Here is a 16,678-nt window from a genome sequence, read left to right as displayed (position 1 = left end):
TGCCATTAAACCTAATTTTCTCTCTTATCTCTACAGATCTAGATTTCATTTCCATTCTTCATCTTCTTTCTCACTTCTCTTTTTTTCTCTCTTCTCTTTTTCTTTCTTCGCTTTCATTCTTCGATCCAAATCTTTTTTGTCTTTAATTTTTTTCTTCGGTTGTTCTGCTTTTCCTTTTGTTCTTCTTCGAATCTTATATGTTTCTTCTCTTTTTTGATTTGTTGTTCTTTGTTCGCAATTTTAGAGTTCTTCTTCGAATCTCATATGTTTTCCTCTTTCCTCTTTCCTCTTTCCTCTTTCCTCTTTCTCTCTCTCGCTCTCTCTCTCTCTCCTCTTCTGCTTTCTCTCTCTCTCCTCTCTCTTCTCTCTCCTCTCTCTCTCTCTCTTCTCTCTCTCTCTCTCTCTCTCTCTCTCTCTCTCTCTCTCTCTCTCTCTCTCTCTCTCTCTTCTCTCTCTCTCTCTCTCTCTCTCTCTCTCTTCCTCCTCTCTCTTTCTCTCTCTCTCTCTCTCTCTCTCTCTCTCTCTCTCTCTCTCTCTCTCTCTCTCTCTCTCTCTCTCTCTCTCTTCTCTCTCTCTCTCTCTTCTTCTCTCTCTCTCTCTCTCTCTCTCTCTCTCTCTCTCACTACTGATCGACTTGCTGCTAGCTTGATTGCAAGAATATATGAGAAATGTGAAAGTAAAACTTCAACTCAGAAACAAAGTTTTACCAAGTTAATCAATCGTTAAAGTACAACTTTGTAAAACTGTAGAACTTGGTTAAACTAGGTTCAAAGTATTACAAAGTTGTTCGACAATGTACAACTTAGTAAAACTTTGTACTAGTTTTATCAATTCATGCAATCGTTGGTAAAACTGTATAACTAGGTTATAGTATTACCAAGTTGTACCTTGACAAATGTACAACTTGGTAAAACTACAACCTAGTTATACCATCTTCGAGGTATAACTTGGTAAAACTATGACATAGTTATACCAAGTTTGTACTTCGGCAGTCGTGTAACTTGGTTCAACTTGGTTTTTAGTTTTACTAAAATTCAAAATTCAAATTTTGAATTTGATACCCAAAATTCAAAATTTAAATTTTCAATTGAGGAAGGAAAACGTAAGGGCAAAATTGAAAATCTCTTGTTTCATTAAGAATAGAGAGTATGTTAGAATTCGTAAGAGTATGCCAGAATAAATTTTGTCTCATTAAGAGTATTTGAGATTTTTACCCGAAAGCTCTGTGACTAAAATGACCGAGACTCCTACGCTAAACTTCTCCACTTGTGGAGCGTTGTCTGGAGGAGTAGAAGGTATTTATGAGTAATTTCTTTGTTGTTTTCTTTTTTTTCTTGCTTAAAAAAATTTATTTGTTGTTCTTAACATGAACCCCAATATCACCAAATTTAAAGGAGAAAAAAAAGATAATCTTTCATAATATTAAAACATAAAAGAGTGACATCATAGTTGAGGACAAACCATGATGACCAATGATGGTCGAGCGTCGTGTGAATGTGAGAAATAGGTAATACTTAATTGTAATTACTCTTGATTTGTTTATTCAGATCATTAAAAATTGTTACCACCTGCCTTTCTTGTTTTGCCTTAAATTGACCAATGATCAGTGTGTTCTTATAAACCAACACACATAAATAAATGATGGCTAACAACAACAGCAACAACAAAGACTTTGCTTACATATAAATATCACTCCATCCATTCCTGAAAGATCCATATTCTAGAAAAAAAATTGTTTCAAAAAGATACATATTTTATATTTCCAACATAAGTTTTGTCAACTAATAATGAGAAATTGTGCAGTTCAAGAACATTAATTGCATTTCTTAAAATCTTATTGGTTTAAAAATATATGAAATATAAAATTACAAAAAACTATGCATTTATAGTTAAGTTTTAATATATTTTATTAAAAAGTGTGAAAATTATAAAACATAGATCTTTTAGGAACGGATGGAGTAGTATTTAAGTATGAATATCTTAAAATACATGAAATTCACCCTTAAATATCTTAAAGAAGATAATTGGGTTGTATTTCCCATAACTTTAAGATAATCAAAACTAATACTAATATTTGTATAGACATATACATATATGTATTTTTAGAAATTTTTGTTAAGAATTATCCTTTAAAATTGCTTTTAGAGCATATATAATGATATCTACCAATGTATTTCTCTCATTATGCATATACTAGGTTAAGATCCGCGTCTTGTGCGGAATAAACATATTATATGCAAACTATATTTATATATTATTATTTATTTTATGTTTTCTACATATTATGAAATAATAAAATAATAAATATATATTGAAATATTGAGAAATCGGTAATATTATGTATATAATTAAATTGGCTTGCGCATATAAATCAAACAATCACTTGTTTATTAACGATCATTTTATGGTAAATAAATAAAAAATCAATTTTATCCGTTCTATATTATATAATTAAATTTAAATGATATTAACATGGATATAAAATATTTTTTTTAGTAAAGCTGTTTATTAAATGAAGTGTTTAATCATATGGTTTTATGATTGTTGTCATCTTATAACAAAAATTTAAACCATTACTAAACTTTTTAATTTGAGATGTCTAATAGTTTTAGTAATTTATAATCATTTTTAATTGAATGCAAATTTTAAAATTAAAATATTAGTTAAGTTCGCAATATTTTTTCAATGCAAATATCAATATATAGTTTGTATTTTATATGATATGTAATTTAATTAAATTATATATATTATATATTAATATATACACTTATTAAATAAAAATTCTTACTCATGTGGGTTATAACTTTATATCTTATTAGACCAAAAAATTTAAACCATTGGCAATTTAAATTTGTTTGAGACTTTTAACAGTTTAGTAATTTATACTCGTTTTTAAAATTTCAAAATACAACATATACGAAAAAATTTATTTTTTATTATAAGGTTAATGCAATTGTGTAATTTATTTTAATAATAAAGATTTAAACAACAATGATTGAGTGTATACAAATTGTTAGCAAATTTGTTTATTGGAAATCATTAATTGTTATATATATATTTATTTTAATAACATTAGGTAATTCCGTAACTTTTTATTTAAGAAAAGAATTAAAATAACTTTTAATACTAATAAATGATTTTATGAACAGTTTAATAAAAACTATAGTTTATATTTAGATGAACAAACTTACTTGTCTAAAAATTTTCGAAAATCATTCTCATGATGACACATGTCATGCTTCTAATATTGTAATGCTTCTCTTTTAATATCTATACTAGATTAAGATATGCGCCTTGCGCGAGATGAATGTTATATATATAACTTATTTTATGTATTATATTTTTTTGACATATTATGAAATAATAAATATATATTTAATAATTAAAAATTTAGTAACTATTACTTATATAATTAAATTGGTACGAACATATAAATAAATTTTATAATCTAAAAAAATATTTATTCTATTTGATATGGTATATAATTAAATTTAAATGATAGCAACATATACATAGTATATTTTAATATTAATCTATTCTATTAAAACAGCAGTGTGACCCATTGATAAAGGTTCAGTCCATCTATTTTTATAACTGCATCTAAATGATTATTATCTAAATACATCATGTCCTCGATAACCACTTTTTGAGAGTAAAATTCGATAACCACTTTCTTCGTCAAACCACCTTCAATTATCTAAATGATTTGAAATCAGAAACTTAAATAAACTCAATTTTGGTTGAATCTATGTTTTTTTTTTACTCTCCGTCAATGTTGATTAATAAATTGCTACAACTTTGAACCTCTCTGCAACCAACCAGATAAAGAGAAGAACTATACGTCTATACCCGATTCAATTTTTGGTTGAATCTATGTTAAAATTAATTTATTTTAGTTTAATCTACTGAAATAAGCATAGAAATGAGTAAAATATGATGACAATTGAGTGAAATCAATGGAAAAAAACAGGAGGCCGTCGACTAAAGTTTCAGAAAAAAAAACAATAGGTTAAAAAGAAGGAGATGAAAGGGAAAGTACGGTTTTATTCTTCATTAAAATAAAATAAAAAATGAAGCAGGTGAAAAATAAAGAGAGGGGATTCAAACTCGGGTACCCAGAAAATTGAAGTCACTCTATAACCACGTGTGGTAAAGCAGTTAATTGTATCATGTATGCAAATATTTAGCTAAATCGAAACCTGATCAGTTAATATAATCTGGTCACAAAATATTAAAAATATCAACATGTTTAAAAATAAATAATTAACAATATATCTATACTATTAAAGCAGGATCCTATTGTCATAATTACCTTAGGGGCATGTTTCCTTCACTAACATTGCATATTTCATTAAGGGCAATTAAGTAATATTAATAACAAATCTATATTGGGTCATTATTTTTGGATCTAGCTCAAATCAAATCTCTCTTGGGCCATTTGAGCCTATTAAAAAATCAGATTCAATTATCACTTTTTTTTTCCTTTGGGCCATTGAGTCTAAGTTAAAATAATTTTTTTTCAACTATTCTTAATTATTATTTTTTTCTTTTCTTAATATAATTTAAGCATTCATAAAAATAATTAATTTTTTTATTGAAAAGTTCAAATCTTTATTAAAAGTATATAATTTTTTTATTAAAATATTAACCACATAATAAAATTAATTTATCAGAGTTATACCAACTTAATTCATTAAAAAAAATAAAGTTTAATTTTTTAAACATAAATAGTCATTTAAAATAAAATACAATAAATAAAGATAAAAAATTTAAGTTTTTTATAAAATAAAAGACAAATATATAAAAATACGACATTTACTAAATATTTGTCAATTAAAAAATAAAAAAATAAACCCGCGCTTTAAAAGCGCGGGTCAAAATCTAGTATTCTATTAAAACAGCAGTGTGAACCATTGATAAAAAATTATGTCCAACTTAAATTTTAATAATACATACATTTTTAATATAACTGCAATGAAATATATATATATATTATGTAACCCTCCACTTAGAGTGCCTAATGATCGGCAACCACCACTTTTTTAACTGTATCCATATATCTTATTTTTGTTATGTAACCATCATTATTTTTACTGTTCAAATCCCAACAATTTTTTCGATGATGTTCATGTATTTCATTTTTCCTAACATAATCCCAACTATTACTCGGATTCTTTATTTTAATTAATATTTTTTATTAAATATTTTTAATTTCACCCATAAATTTTTGAAAATTTATTGAAATTGTTTTTATTATAAATTTTATAATATTAATTAAAATATAATAGATATATTTTAATATTTTATAATTTCAATTTTAAATTTTTATTAAACATTTTTACTTTTGTATATATAATTCTATATAAAAATATGATTCTACAAACACACAACCATATAAATTATATTAGACAAAAAATTTAAAAACAAAACATATACCCGCCCTCTCGAGGGCGGGTCAATATCTAGTATCTATTAAATGATGCTTTCTACTTATATTTTTTTATATCATTTGAATATGTTATAGTAAAAAAATTAAGTTACTGATAATAAAATTTCAATGTGGGATTAATAGTTTAAGTAATTTATAATATTTTTAAAAAATTAAAATGATATATACATTTTTATCAAAAAAAATTTGTTCAAAGTATATTCAAAATTAGAATATTTATGTATTTTATATGGCATATAGTTTAATTTAAAATGATATATATATATATATTTATATATCTTTTAATTTTAATATTTATTAAATGAGACTTTCGACTTATATGATTTTGTAATCATTTGTATCATGTCATAACAAAAAATTTAAACAATGGATCACAAAACTTGAATATGAGACTTTTAACAGTTTTAATAATTTGTTCTCGTTTTAAAAATTTCAAAATATAACATATACATAAAAATCTAATTTTTTTATTATATGGTTAATATGGTTTTTTAATTTATTTTAATAGTTTAAAATTAAAAAAATATAATATAAGATACACTTATTTTTATCAAAATTTTATTATTTAAAATCATTAATTGTCATATATATTTTATCCACATTAGAAAATTTTGTAATTTTATTTAAAGAACTAATGAAACACATTAATAATGTATTTATGGTTAGTTTAATACAAAACTTATTATATATTTAGATGGACCAACATATTTTTCTAAGGATTCTAAGAATCATTCTAGTGATGACATGTGGCTACAAAAAAATGTTGTAATGCTTTTCAATTAATATTTAAGGGATTCTCTAAGGATTCTAAGAATCATTCTAGTGATGACATGTGGCTACAAAAAAAATGTTGTAATGCTTTTCAATTAATATATAAGGGATATGGGATGTGTATGTATATTAAAAAACCCATCGATAGATACCCTCATTGAGTATGCTCTTAGGGCCTGACTGGTTCAAACGCAGCGGTTGTGGTTGCGGGAGTTTGTGGATGCGAGTGGTTGTGTTTTCTAGCGGTTTTAAGAGATTTGTACGACTGGTACTGCGGTTAAAAATTGATGCGTTTGCGGGTGACTTATGACTAGTTAACTACCAAATACGGTAACAGTCAAATAATAAATTAACAATATTTACATTTAATATAATTATAAAAAATATCAAAAATCATAAAATTATAATAAATATAAAATTTATATTTAGAAAGTTATAATTTTAATTTTTGAAAATTTATTTTAATTGTTTTTATTATAAAATTTTATAATATAAATTAAAATATAATAGATATATTTTAATATTCATAATTTCAATTTTAAATTTTTTATTAAATATTTTTACTTTTGTATATATATTGTTTAAAAAAAAGGAAATTTTTTTACCCTCTTGCAACCGTCCGCAACCGCAAACGCTAGCTGGAACCAGCTTTTGAATTTATAAAATTCGGAGCGGTTTGAATCGGTTTAGAGTGATTTGAGTGATTGTTGCAAATCGCCGACAACCGGTACCAACCGCAAAAGCTGCGTTTGCGGGTAGTAGCGGGAAAACCAGTCGCCCCTTAGTGTATAGACTGGCAAACGCACATGTCAGCTCACACTAGAAAGTAGAAAGTTAAAATATGATTTGATCCGAGTTTGATTATTTCTTAAATTAGACTAAAATTTAAGGTTAAATATAGACAACTCAAGCTATTAATAAGGAGGAGAATATATACATTAACATTAACATTACCGTTATCCTCCACTTCTCTCCCTCTGGATCGAGAAAAATAAATCTCCGATCCATTCTTATCTCCAATCACCGTAAACACCAAGGTACCACGTTCCATACTTTAACTCGAATTAGGTTTTTTTTTCATGCAGTTAATGGAATCTCAAATGTATTCTTCCTTGTTTTTGTGTATTATCAGGTTTATTTGATCTACTTCTAAACTTAGGGTTTGTGAGTTTGATTCGGGGATTCAAAAGAGAATCTGCCAATGGAGCGTTGTTTGTTGCGTATAGAAGAAGAAACGAGTTAGGGTGAGATTTGATTTGTGTAGATGGTGACGATGAAAAGCCCTTTGAGGATATTCATAGAGGTTTCGATGAAGGAATTGATTAGAAGTTTCAGGAGGCAAAGGATCAGATGGAGAAACGCGTTTCTTCTCGGTTCTATAATGACCACCATTGTTATTCTTCTTCACACACCCACATTTTCTATCTTCTCCGATGATGAAGAAACCGAGTCTTCTTCTTCGCCTATCTACTTGAACGGTTCTCTTCATTTGAATATCCAAATTGTTAGTGAAGCAAAGGTTGAAAGCTTTCCTTCTCTTACAACGACTCCTGTAGTGAAAATGAATTCTTCCTCCGAGATCAAACGTGTAGATGAAGAAACCAATCTACCGAGGAAAAGACAAAAAAGGAAGAGAAGAAAGAAGACAAAAGACGATCTCATTCTCACTGATCCTCCACCAGCACCACGACATATTCTTTCTTCCTCAGAGGTTAGTAATATCAGAATCATTAGAGCATCCGCATTCAAAATATCTCATCAACATAAGTATTTTACCAATTACTGTATATTTAATAGAAAAATCTTTCAAGAAAGTTGAAAACCTCATGTGGAAATTTCTAAAATGAGAGACTTTCACGTGAGTCTTTCCAACTTTTTTGGTGAGGCTCCCCAATTAGATAGTAATATAATTGGAGAAACACTGATGTTGAGATATTCATAATGCGGATAGTTTTAGAGGTTTCAAAGGTTTCTCTTTGTTTTTGTCCTATCTCACCTCAATGGACTTGTGCAGAGACGTGCTCTTTCATTGCCACCAAAGGAAGCTTTAGCTTTTGCAAAGCTGGAGATTCAGCGAGCACCTGAAGTCGTGAATGACACGGAACTGTTTGCTCCAGTGTTTCGTAATCTCTCAATTTTCAAAAGGTATATACTATATAAGAAAGACACAAGTGCTTTAAAACCATAGTTTAACATAAATGTGTGTCACCTTGTTTTAGGAGCTATGAGCTTATGGAACTTATTTTAAAGGTCTACATATACCCCGACGGAGAGAAACCGATATTCCATCAACCGCATTTGAATGGTATATATGCTTCAGAAGGTTGGTTCATGAAGCTAATGGAGTCAAACACACAGTTTGTAACCAAGAACCCTGAGAAGGCTCACTTGTTCTACATGCCGTACAGTGTGAAACAGCTTCAGCATGCTATCTTTGTTCCTGGATCACATAACATTAAACCTTTATCGATCTTTATAAGAGACTACGTCAACATGCTCTCCATCAAATACCCTTTCTGGAACCGCACTCACGGATCAGATCACTTCCTCGTCGCTTGCCACGATTGGGTATGTAATATGTTTTATATGTCAAAATAATAATCGTTTAATGATGTCTTCTAAAATCATCATTGTATGTAAGGGTCCTTACACGGTGAGCGAGCACCCGGAGCTAAGACAAAACACTATTAAAGCTCTATGTAACGCAGATTTATCAGATGGAATCTTCGTCCCCGGAAGAGACGTTTCTCTCCCGGAGACTTCCATAAGAAACGCCGGGAGGCCGCTCCGTAACATAGGAAACGGAAACAGAGTTTCCCAACGTCCGATCCTCGCTTTCTTCGCTGGAAACCTCCACGGTCGTGTCCGTCCACAGCTTCTAAAACACTGGAGAAACAAAGACGACGACATGAAAATCTACGGTCCGCTTCCGCACAACGTAGCTCGTAAAATGACGTACGTGCAACACATGAAGTCAAGCAAATACTGTCTATGTCCAATGGGGTACGAAGTGAACAGTCCACGAATCGTTGAGGCTATATATTACGAGTGTGTCCCCGTAATCATTGCTGATAACTTCGTCTTGCCGTTCAGCGAAGTGCTTGATTGGTCTGCGTTCTCAGTGGTTGTGCCGGAGAAGGATATTCCACGGATTAAGGAAATACTGTTGGAGATTCCGATGAGGAGATATCTGAAGATGCAGAGCAACGTGAAGATGGTTCAGAAACATTTTTTGTGGAGTCCTAAACCTAGAAGATACGATGTGTTTCATATGATACTTCACTCTATTTGGTTTAACCTTCTCCATCATAACCAAACTTCTACTCATGTTCCCAGTTTCAGACAACATCCTTGATTATGTCTATATATATAAATACAAAGTTGCACTAGTTGACATACTCGTTCTTTAAGGCCCATATTGAGTATTAATCGGCTTAAAAGATGGCTCAAATGATCCCCCATCAGAACCAAACTTTTACTCATGTTCTCAGTTTCAGACAGCATCCTTGATTATGTATATATATATAAAAACAAAGTTGCACTAGTTGACAGTCTCGTTATTTAAGGTTCATATTGAATATTAATCTGCTTAAAAGATGGCCCAAGTGATCCCCCCCCCTCCAATGTACAGTCTACTTGGTTTAACCTTCTCCATCAGAACCAAACTTATACTCATGTCCCCAGTTTCAGACAGCATCCTTATTATGTCTATATGTATAAAAACAAAGTTGCACTAGTTGACATGCTCGTTTTTTAAGGCCCATATTGAATATTAATCGGCTTAAAAGATGGTCCAAATAATCCCCCCAATGTAGAGTCTATTTTTCCGTATATTGGTGGTGAAAGATGACAAATTGTTCCGATCCAATCAGATCTCTTTTTCTTTGTAGCACCATATCCATATTTGTATTATTAAATACTAGATCTAGACTTGTGCCTTGCACAGATTTTGCTATATATATAAAAAAACAAAGTTGCACTAGTTGACAGGCTCGTTCTTTAAGGCCTATATTGAATATTAATCGGCTTAAAAGATGGCCCAAATGACCCCCCCCCCAATGGACCCGTGCGTTGCACGAATTTTATTTGATGTTATCACTAACACATAAAAAATGAAAATATTGTTTCACTTTAGTTCTTGGATTTTATGATAATTATGATAATCTCTAGTAAGGATAATGGTAAAACAATTTAAAGTTTTTTTTTTTGTGCAACCCATAATTTAAAGCTATATCAAGAAAAGAAACACACCAAATATTTTTCTTGTATGAAAGAATTTCCGATTTTAAGCAATAATTTTTTTGTGACAAAATCCAGGAGAGTTTAATATTATATATTGATGTGAATAATTGTAATAAATTTTGGATTATGATTTCTTAAAAAGAAAATTTACTATTTAAATAGGAAATTTTATTATTTAGAAGGAAATTTTGAAATATTTATTTTACAATTTTTTTGTTTTAATAAGAAAAATACTATTAAATAATTCTTTTGTGTTATTATCTTATTATATCTATCTTATTAATTATGATATATTTTAACACATGTCATCATCCTAAATTTTTAATTGTCATGTGTCACCATCATATTAATTATCGACTTTGAACTAATATTTTGCTATTGGTTTAGGATTTAAAAAAAACACTATTAAATAATTCCTTTGGGTTATTATCTTATTATATTTATCTTATTAATTATGATATATTTTAACACATGTCATCATCTTAAATTTTTAATTGTCATGTGTCATCATCATGTTAATTAGCAACTTTGAAAAACCAAGCTTTATATAATAAGATTTGATATAAGTTTTATAATTGGGTATGAAGTATAAATTTACTTTTATTGTTGAAATAAGTGTGGACATTGTGACCAACAAAAACTGTATCATAAAACTTTTATTTTAGGTTCAGAAAATGTATTAGCTAATTACACAAATGATAAGGTCATATACTTAATCAAACTCTATATTACTAACAGCAAACAAATTATCTATTAACAGAAAATCAACAAAAATATCTTAATTGTTTGAAGATATATAAATTTATTTGATTTAGGAAAATATCCTCATAAATAAATTAAGCCGTTCTTGCTGCTAAAATAAATAAATACCTGCAGTCGTACATGAACGTATGTCCGTATACATAAACCTAAACCTTTTTGTATCAACCTATTAAAAACTATTTTTGATCAACCTGTAAACCTAAACCTTCCGATTATCCTAAGAGAAAGAAAAAAAGAAATTTTAAGTACATCGAGCAAAACTGTTTCGGTGATAGTCGTGAAGTAATTAAGGTATTGCTTTAGGAATAAGTAATGGCCCATATGATTTAAACAATTGGACCAATTCCATCGACCATCTATAATTGTGACATGTACATCGCTGATGGGCGGGTGGTCCTCTACGTATTATTATGTGTCTACGTGTTAGTAATCCCCACATATCATATACATTACTAAAACAATACTTGTGTTCAGTAAGTTTTATAAAAAAAAAAAAAAAAAAAAAAAAAAAAAAAAAAAAAAAGTTTTATATTTAATGGAACTTTTTGACACTTGACTTCCACCACCCATTGGCTTAAATTGCGAAGGTATGTCCCAACTACTGCCACCATGCATGTTGCGTTTTTTCTTTATGAGAAAACCAAGCTCATGATGTCAAGTCCACGTAAACCATAAAGAATGAAGACTTTAAACATTTTATGCAAATTTGTCCACCATCGTATATTTTAATAAACATAATTATTTTTTTGAAATTTATAATTTATTATTGTATGATAAAAATATATTAAAAATAAATATAAAATATTTTCTAAAACGATTTTTCTAAACACAGGAAGATGTATTTAAACCTTGTTCTTATATTGAGAGGGTTTTTTCTTCCTCCAACCTTGAAAGACACTGGATAAATTTAATTTAATACATGAACTTATCTACCAAAACATGTTTAGTTAGGATATTAGCTGCATTTTATGACATGTGCACTTTATTCAACACGCTTTTCCCGTGTGTAATTTTTCATGAAACATGTATATGTTTCGTCTTTGCATGATATACATAAAGTTTACCCAGGCCGTCCTTGAGCACATACCTGAAAAATATTTGTATGGGCCTACAATTTTTGTAGTTTTTAGGGCCTATTTTTTATTTGAGTGTTAGCACAAAAATATATAAGATTCTAAAACGTATTCAAACCGATAAAAAATAAAATCTTGAGTTTATTTATTTATTTTATAAGGGGAAACAAAAATAATAATTTTAGAATGGATAGCACGTATTAGTTTTGAGGGCATTTTATTTTGAATTACAAATTTGATTTAATTTATTAATTATTATTTTTATTTTGTATTCAAATTATGACACAAATCGATAAAATAATAAGATAATACTTTGTTGAAGATCCCATGTTTATATACAGTCTCACTAAAATCATAATTTAATAATTTCTATATATAAAGTTCCTATAAGTATAAATAATATATTGTACTGTTTGTTTTCGATTTTGAATGGATTTTTTTTATAATATCTAAAAATTTGTCTCTAAAACACATTTAAATTATATGATACATATCTCATATACATTAAATAATATAATAAAAAGGATATGCAGGTCGAATGTATAAATTTTAATGAATATATAAATAGTGAATCAAGTTATTTTTTCTCATTAAATATATATATTTAAAAATTATTTTTTAAAAATTAATAATTCTGTAAATTAATTAATTTATATAATGCCAACATTATTAATAGAGTTTTGCTGTATTTTTATTTGTCCATTTTCTCAAACAAATAGTTTAGTAGTATTGACATTAGCACTACATTATTAAACACTAAAAATCTATATATATATAAAGATGTTGGCCTCTCTCCTGAGAGAGCCACGTCATCAAATAATATTCCCACAAGCTGACACCTGTCCGGGTTAGTAAAACGATGTGTTTTGTCGTCAGTCGATTTCTTACGTTTTTGGGCTTGGAATTGTGATTGAAGATATCAAGCCCATACTGCGTTAATATATGCTACGCCGTGTTGTTATTGATCCACATGGTTTTCTGATTAAGGTTAGACTGTGTTGGTATGTCTCTGCTATTAACGGCGTAGTTTAGGGTTCCATCATGATCGTCGCTTTCTGCCATTACAGCGACTGGTGTTCAGAATTGGTGTGATGATTCCGTCTGTTGGTTTTGATCAAGTCCTTTCACCTTCTTTCTACGAACCGAAACGAGGTAGCTTCGAGATCCATTGCATTAAACATTTTATTTACTCCTTCGGCCACGATATGCAGTTAATGTGTGTTAAATATCTTAGAGGCGGTGCTTTCACTGTATAAATAGGCATGCTTGGTGAGTAGGTGGGGCATCATCTCCAGACAATATTCACACCTAAGAATTGTTACATCGCTCTTGGTCCTCTTCTTTGCACTGTCGTGTGTCTTTCCGTACGGCTCGGCGGAGATGGTACGACGACTGCAAGGAACATGCTTTGCGATGTAATTGTTTCTCCTTTATTTAGTTCATAGTGATTGAGACTAATTTTTACGAAGATTTGGTCAGATCTGATCTCAGATTTATCATGGCAATCAACAATTCCAACTTAGCTCAACTTTTGATGAACAGGTTTTAAGAAATTTTATTCATTTTTTTTTGTTTGGAAGAAACAATGTATCCGTAGGTGCTTCAGCCAAACGCTATCCCGCCGGCGGAGATTTGAGAAGCTCCGTTTCGATGGTAAAAAAAGATTGACTGTTGCCGTTTCTCCAAAACCACGTCGTATTGGTTTCAGTGATCCTGCAGTCTATGAACAGCTCCACAATCCCTCTCGGTTTCTGCTATTAGGTTAGGTGAAAAGATCTTTACCAATTTCATAGATTTCACTATCCTGAAAATTCGTTTATTTAATTCTTTGTTTGCAGCCATCATCAAGGGGATGTCCTATTTGCATCAGAGGCCTAGACTGATATCTTTGATATCGTAATATGGCTGAGAAATACCATATTTTGTTGGTGAAAGGTAATTCTAAGTGGTAGATGGAATCGGTAATGTTCTTTTGATATATTCAGCAGTGTGTATAGAAAAGAAAGATTACAGTACAGCTTGAGGGTTGTTGTATTTTCTCTGCGTGAATTTGCTTAGTAGGGAAGAAGATAAAGTGGGGAAAGAGCTTGACCCAATGTTAGTCTGACTTCCTAAAATTTACCTGATAATAGAGCGAGAGATTGGTGAAGAGAGAGACCAAGACGAAGTGAAGAACATCGAGAGTGCAAGAGCATTGCTTTAGCCTGTGTGGATGTACCATGTCTATGAAACTGGAAGGTTTCACATGGAGGAGTAAGAATATATAGGATGGGAAAAAGATGGTTTGGAGTTGTGGTGTGTTGATATAATATATTTGAGATGAGACTATTAGATTTTGTAATGTTAGGATTCATTGTCAAATCATGGGAAATACATTGACTTACCAGTTTTAATGCATTATTTTTCAGTCTTCCGTATCTTGCAAATGTGTGAATTTGATCAAATGTGAAATGAAGAATTGATAGTGGTTAATGAACTGGTGGAAGATGTGTTGTTTTGTACCGTAAAACCTATCATATAGTTAGTATAAAAAATGGTTTTTTTCCTTTTGATGTGTTTCATGAAGTTTGTTACACTATTTTCGTTCTATATTTCAAAAGATCTCTAAACTTGAAAACTTTTGTACCAATTATTATAGTAAGTTAGCTTTTTAATTTTCTAACTCTACCTAGAAACTCAAGTGTCACCATAAGCTTTTTGGTAGGCTATGCATTCGACAAAAATTTAATCTTAATCATAAATAACATTCTAACTTAGTTAGTAAGTAGCTTTTGTGTCAAAAAAAAACTTTTGTTTGGCTCTGTTATTCGTATTTTTGGTTTGCTCATCTTTATTTACAAATGATGAATGAATATGCAACATGACATTAATCATTATTACAATATATATATATATATATATATATATATATATATATATATATATATATATATATATATATATATACTGCACATATTTTTTTTGTAAAAAAATCACATTTATAATTTTGTTTTTGTTAAATGAAAGTTGATTTGTAAACAATATGTATACTGTACATATTTGTAAAGAATCGGTGTTTTTGTTTTTGTCAAACATGAATATGCAAATTGACACTAATTCACATTTATTTTCCACTTTGTTGTTCTCCAATGTTACCTATAATAATTGTATGTGAAATTAATTCTAATTTATTTGTTTATCAGGCCGATACACTCTTTTGAGGATGATAAATTTCATATGGCTAAGACTATCTCTATAAACAGAATGATGAACAAAAAATAAAAATAAAAAGTTATTCTATTTGTTATAGTTTAACCGTAAACTGATAAGCATAATAAGAGAAATCGAATAAATTTACTTTTAACTAAAAATATCATTAAGGTTAATAATTGTCTAATTATAATAAAATTTAAAATATAATTATTTAATTTCTCTCAATGTATATTTTATTTTAACCGTAAAAATTGATAAACATAATAAGACAAGTCAAAAAATGGCAATTTAAAAATAATATATAGTAAAAAGTTTAATAATAAATATATGTTTTAAAAATATCAAATGTTTCATGGTATTTTGTCTATGTGTCTTGAGAAATTAAATAATTATATTTTTAAATTTTATTACAATTAGATAATTATGATTAATGCTATTTTTAGTTAAAAGTAAATTATATTTTCTTAAATAAATCTGTATTATTAATTTATTTATCCGCCCGCCCGTAGGGCGGGTTTATCCTAGTGAACTATAAGTTTCTGTCTAACATGAAAAGTTTCTATAACTTCCATAAAGCAATACTTTTACACTTTAAAAAAATAGTCACATCCACATAAATTGCTACATCAGTTGAATGTCAAATTAATCAACAATACCAACAGAAAATGTTCATATTTAAACAACAACGAAAAAGTTTAAAGCAAAAAAGAAAACAACTACAATTATTAATATAGCAGTAACACACCATCTAACAAAAGTTCTATATTAGATCTTCAACAAAGAGAAAGATTCACAAGAAAACATATTTCTCCACTATATTCAAAAAACAAAAGAAAAAACAAATAAAATGGTATCATATACTTTAGTCAACAATTATAACTCAATTTACTTTATGTTTAAATTTTAAATGAATTTACTTTATTACGATTATCAGCTTTTTATTCTACTTTTACTGATTCGATCAGTTATAACCATTTATGCTATTTCATATTGTCCTAAGCAATTTTAAAACAAAATAATATACTATAATCGTTAATCACTATCAAATGAAGACTAGTAATAGTAATATAAAATGAGTTGACACTAATGCATAAATAAAAAAATGACTGATGTCAAAAAAAAAAGTTTAGAATGTGCCTCGAAAGTAGGTGACAAAACTAAAAGACCATTTGAAACATCTTATCATTTA

At 28.8% G+C, this 16,678-nt stretch overlaps 1 protein-coding gene across 6 annotated transcripts; it reads left to right on the top strand.

Annotated features, from left to right (window-relative positions):
• Positions 1-6,885: 6,885 nt before the first annotated feature.
• LOC103869236 (probable glycosyltransferase At5g03795) lies at positions 6,886-16,354 on the top strand. Of its 6 annotated transcripts, XR_004450762.1 has the most exons (7): positions 6,886-7,257; positions 7,353-7,931; positions 8,235-8,365; positions 8,440-8,788; positions 8,862-14,058; positions 14,136-14,232; positions 14,430-16,354. XR_004450762.1 is itself a non-coding variant. In XM_009147308.3 (5 exons), the coding sequence occupies exons 2-5, from the start codon at positions 7,485-7,487 to the stop codon at positions 9,573-9,575; spliced, it is 1,641 nt and encodes a 546-aa protein (XP_009145556.1). In that variant the 5' UTR covers positions 6,886-7,257; positions 7,353-7,484; the 3' UTR covers positions 9,576-16,354. The 6 variants fall into 6 exon arrangements, 2 of the variants coding, with proteins under 2 accessions (XP_009145556.1, XP_033134413.1); XR_004450759.1 differs by having other exon boundaries at positions 8,862-13,449; positions 13,558-16,354; XR_004450760.1 differs by having other exon boundaries at positions 14,136-16,354.
• The last annotated feature ends 324 nt before the right edge of the window (positions 16,355-16,678 follow it).

Source organism: Brassica rapa, chromosome A01, assembly GCF_000309985.2.
Source record: "Brassica rapa cultivar Chiifu-401-42 chromosome A01, CAAS_Brap_v3.01, whole genome shotgun sequence".
In the NCBI taxonomy this organism is placed as follows: domain Eukaryota; kingdom Viridiplantae; phylum Streptophyta; class Magnoliopsida; order Brassicales; family Brassicaceae; genus Brassica; species Brassica rapa.
Note: the sequence above shows the minus strand (reverse complement) of the source record. Positions and strands in the feature narration are given on the sequence as shown.

Excerpts from the sequence above, each read along its gene's own strand:
- LOC103869236 (XM_009147308.3), top strand. The coding sequence starts at position 7,485 with ATGGTGACGATGAAAAGCCCTTTGAGGATATTCATAGAGGTTTCGATG. Across the intron at positions 7,932-8,234 it reads ATATTCTTTCTTCCTCAGAG|AGACGTGCTCTTTCATTGCC; the intron begins GTTAGTAATATC and ends GGACTTGTGCAG. Across the intron at positions 8,366-8,439 it reads AATCTCTCAATTTTCAAAAG|GAGCTATGAGCTTATGGAAC; the intron begins GTATATACTATA and ends ACCTTGTTTTAG.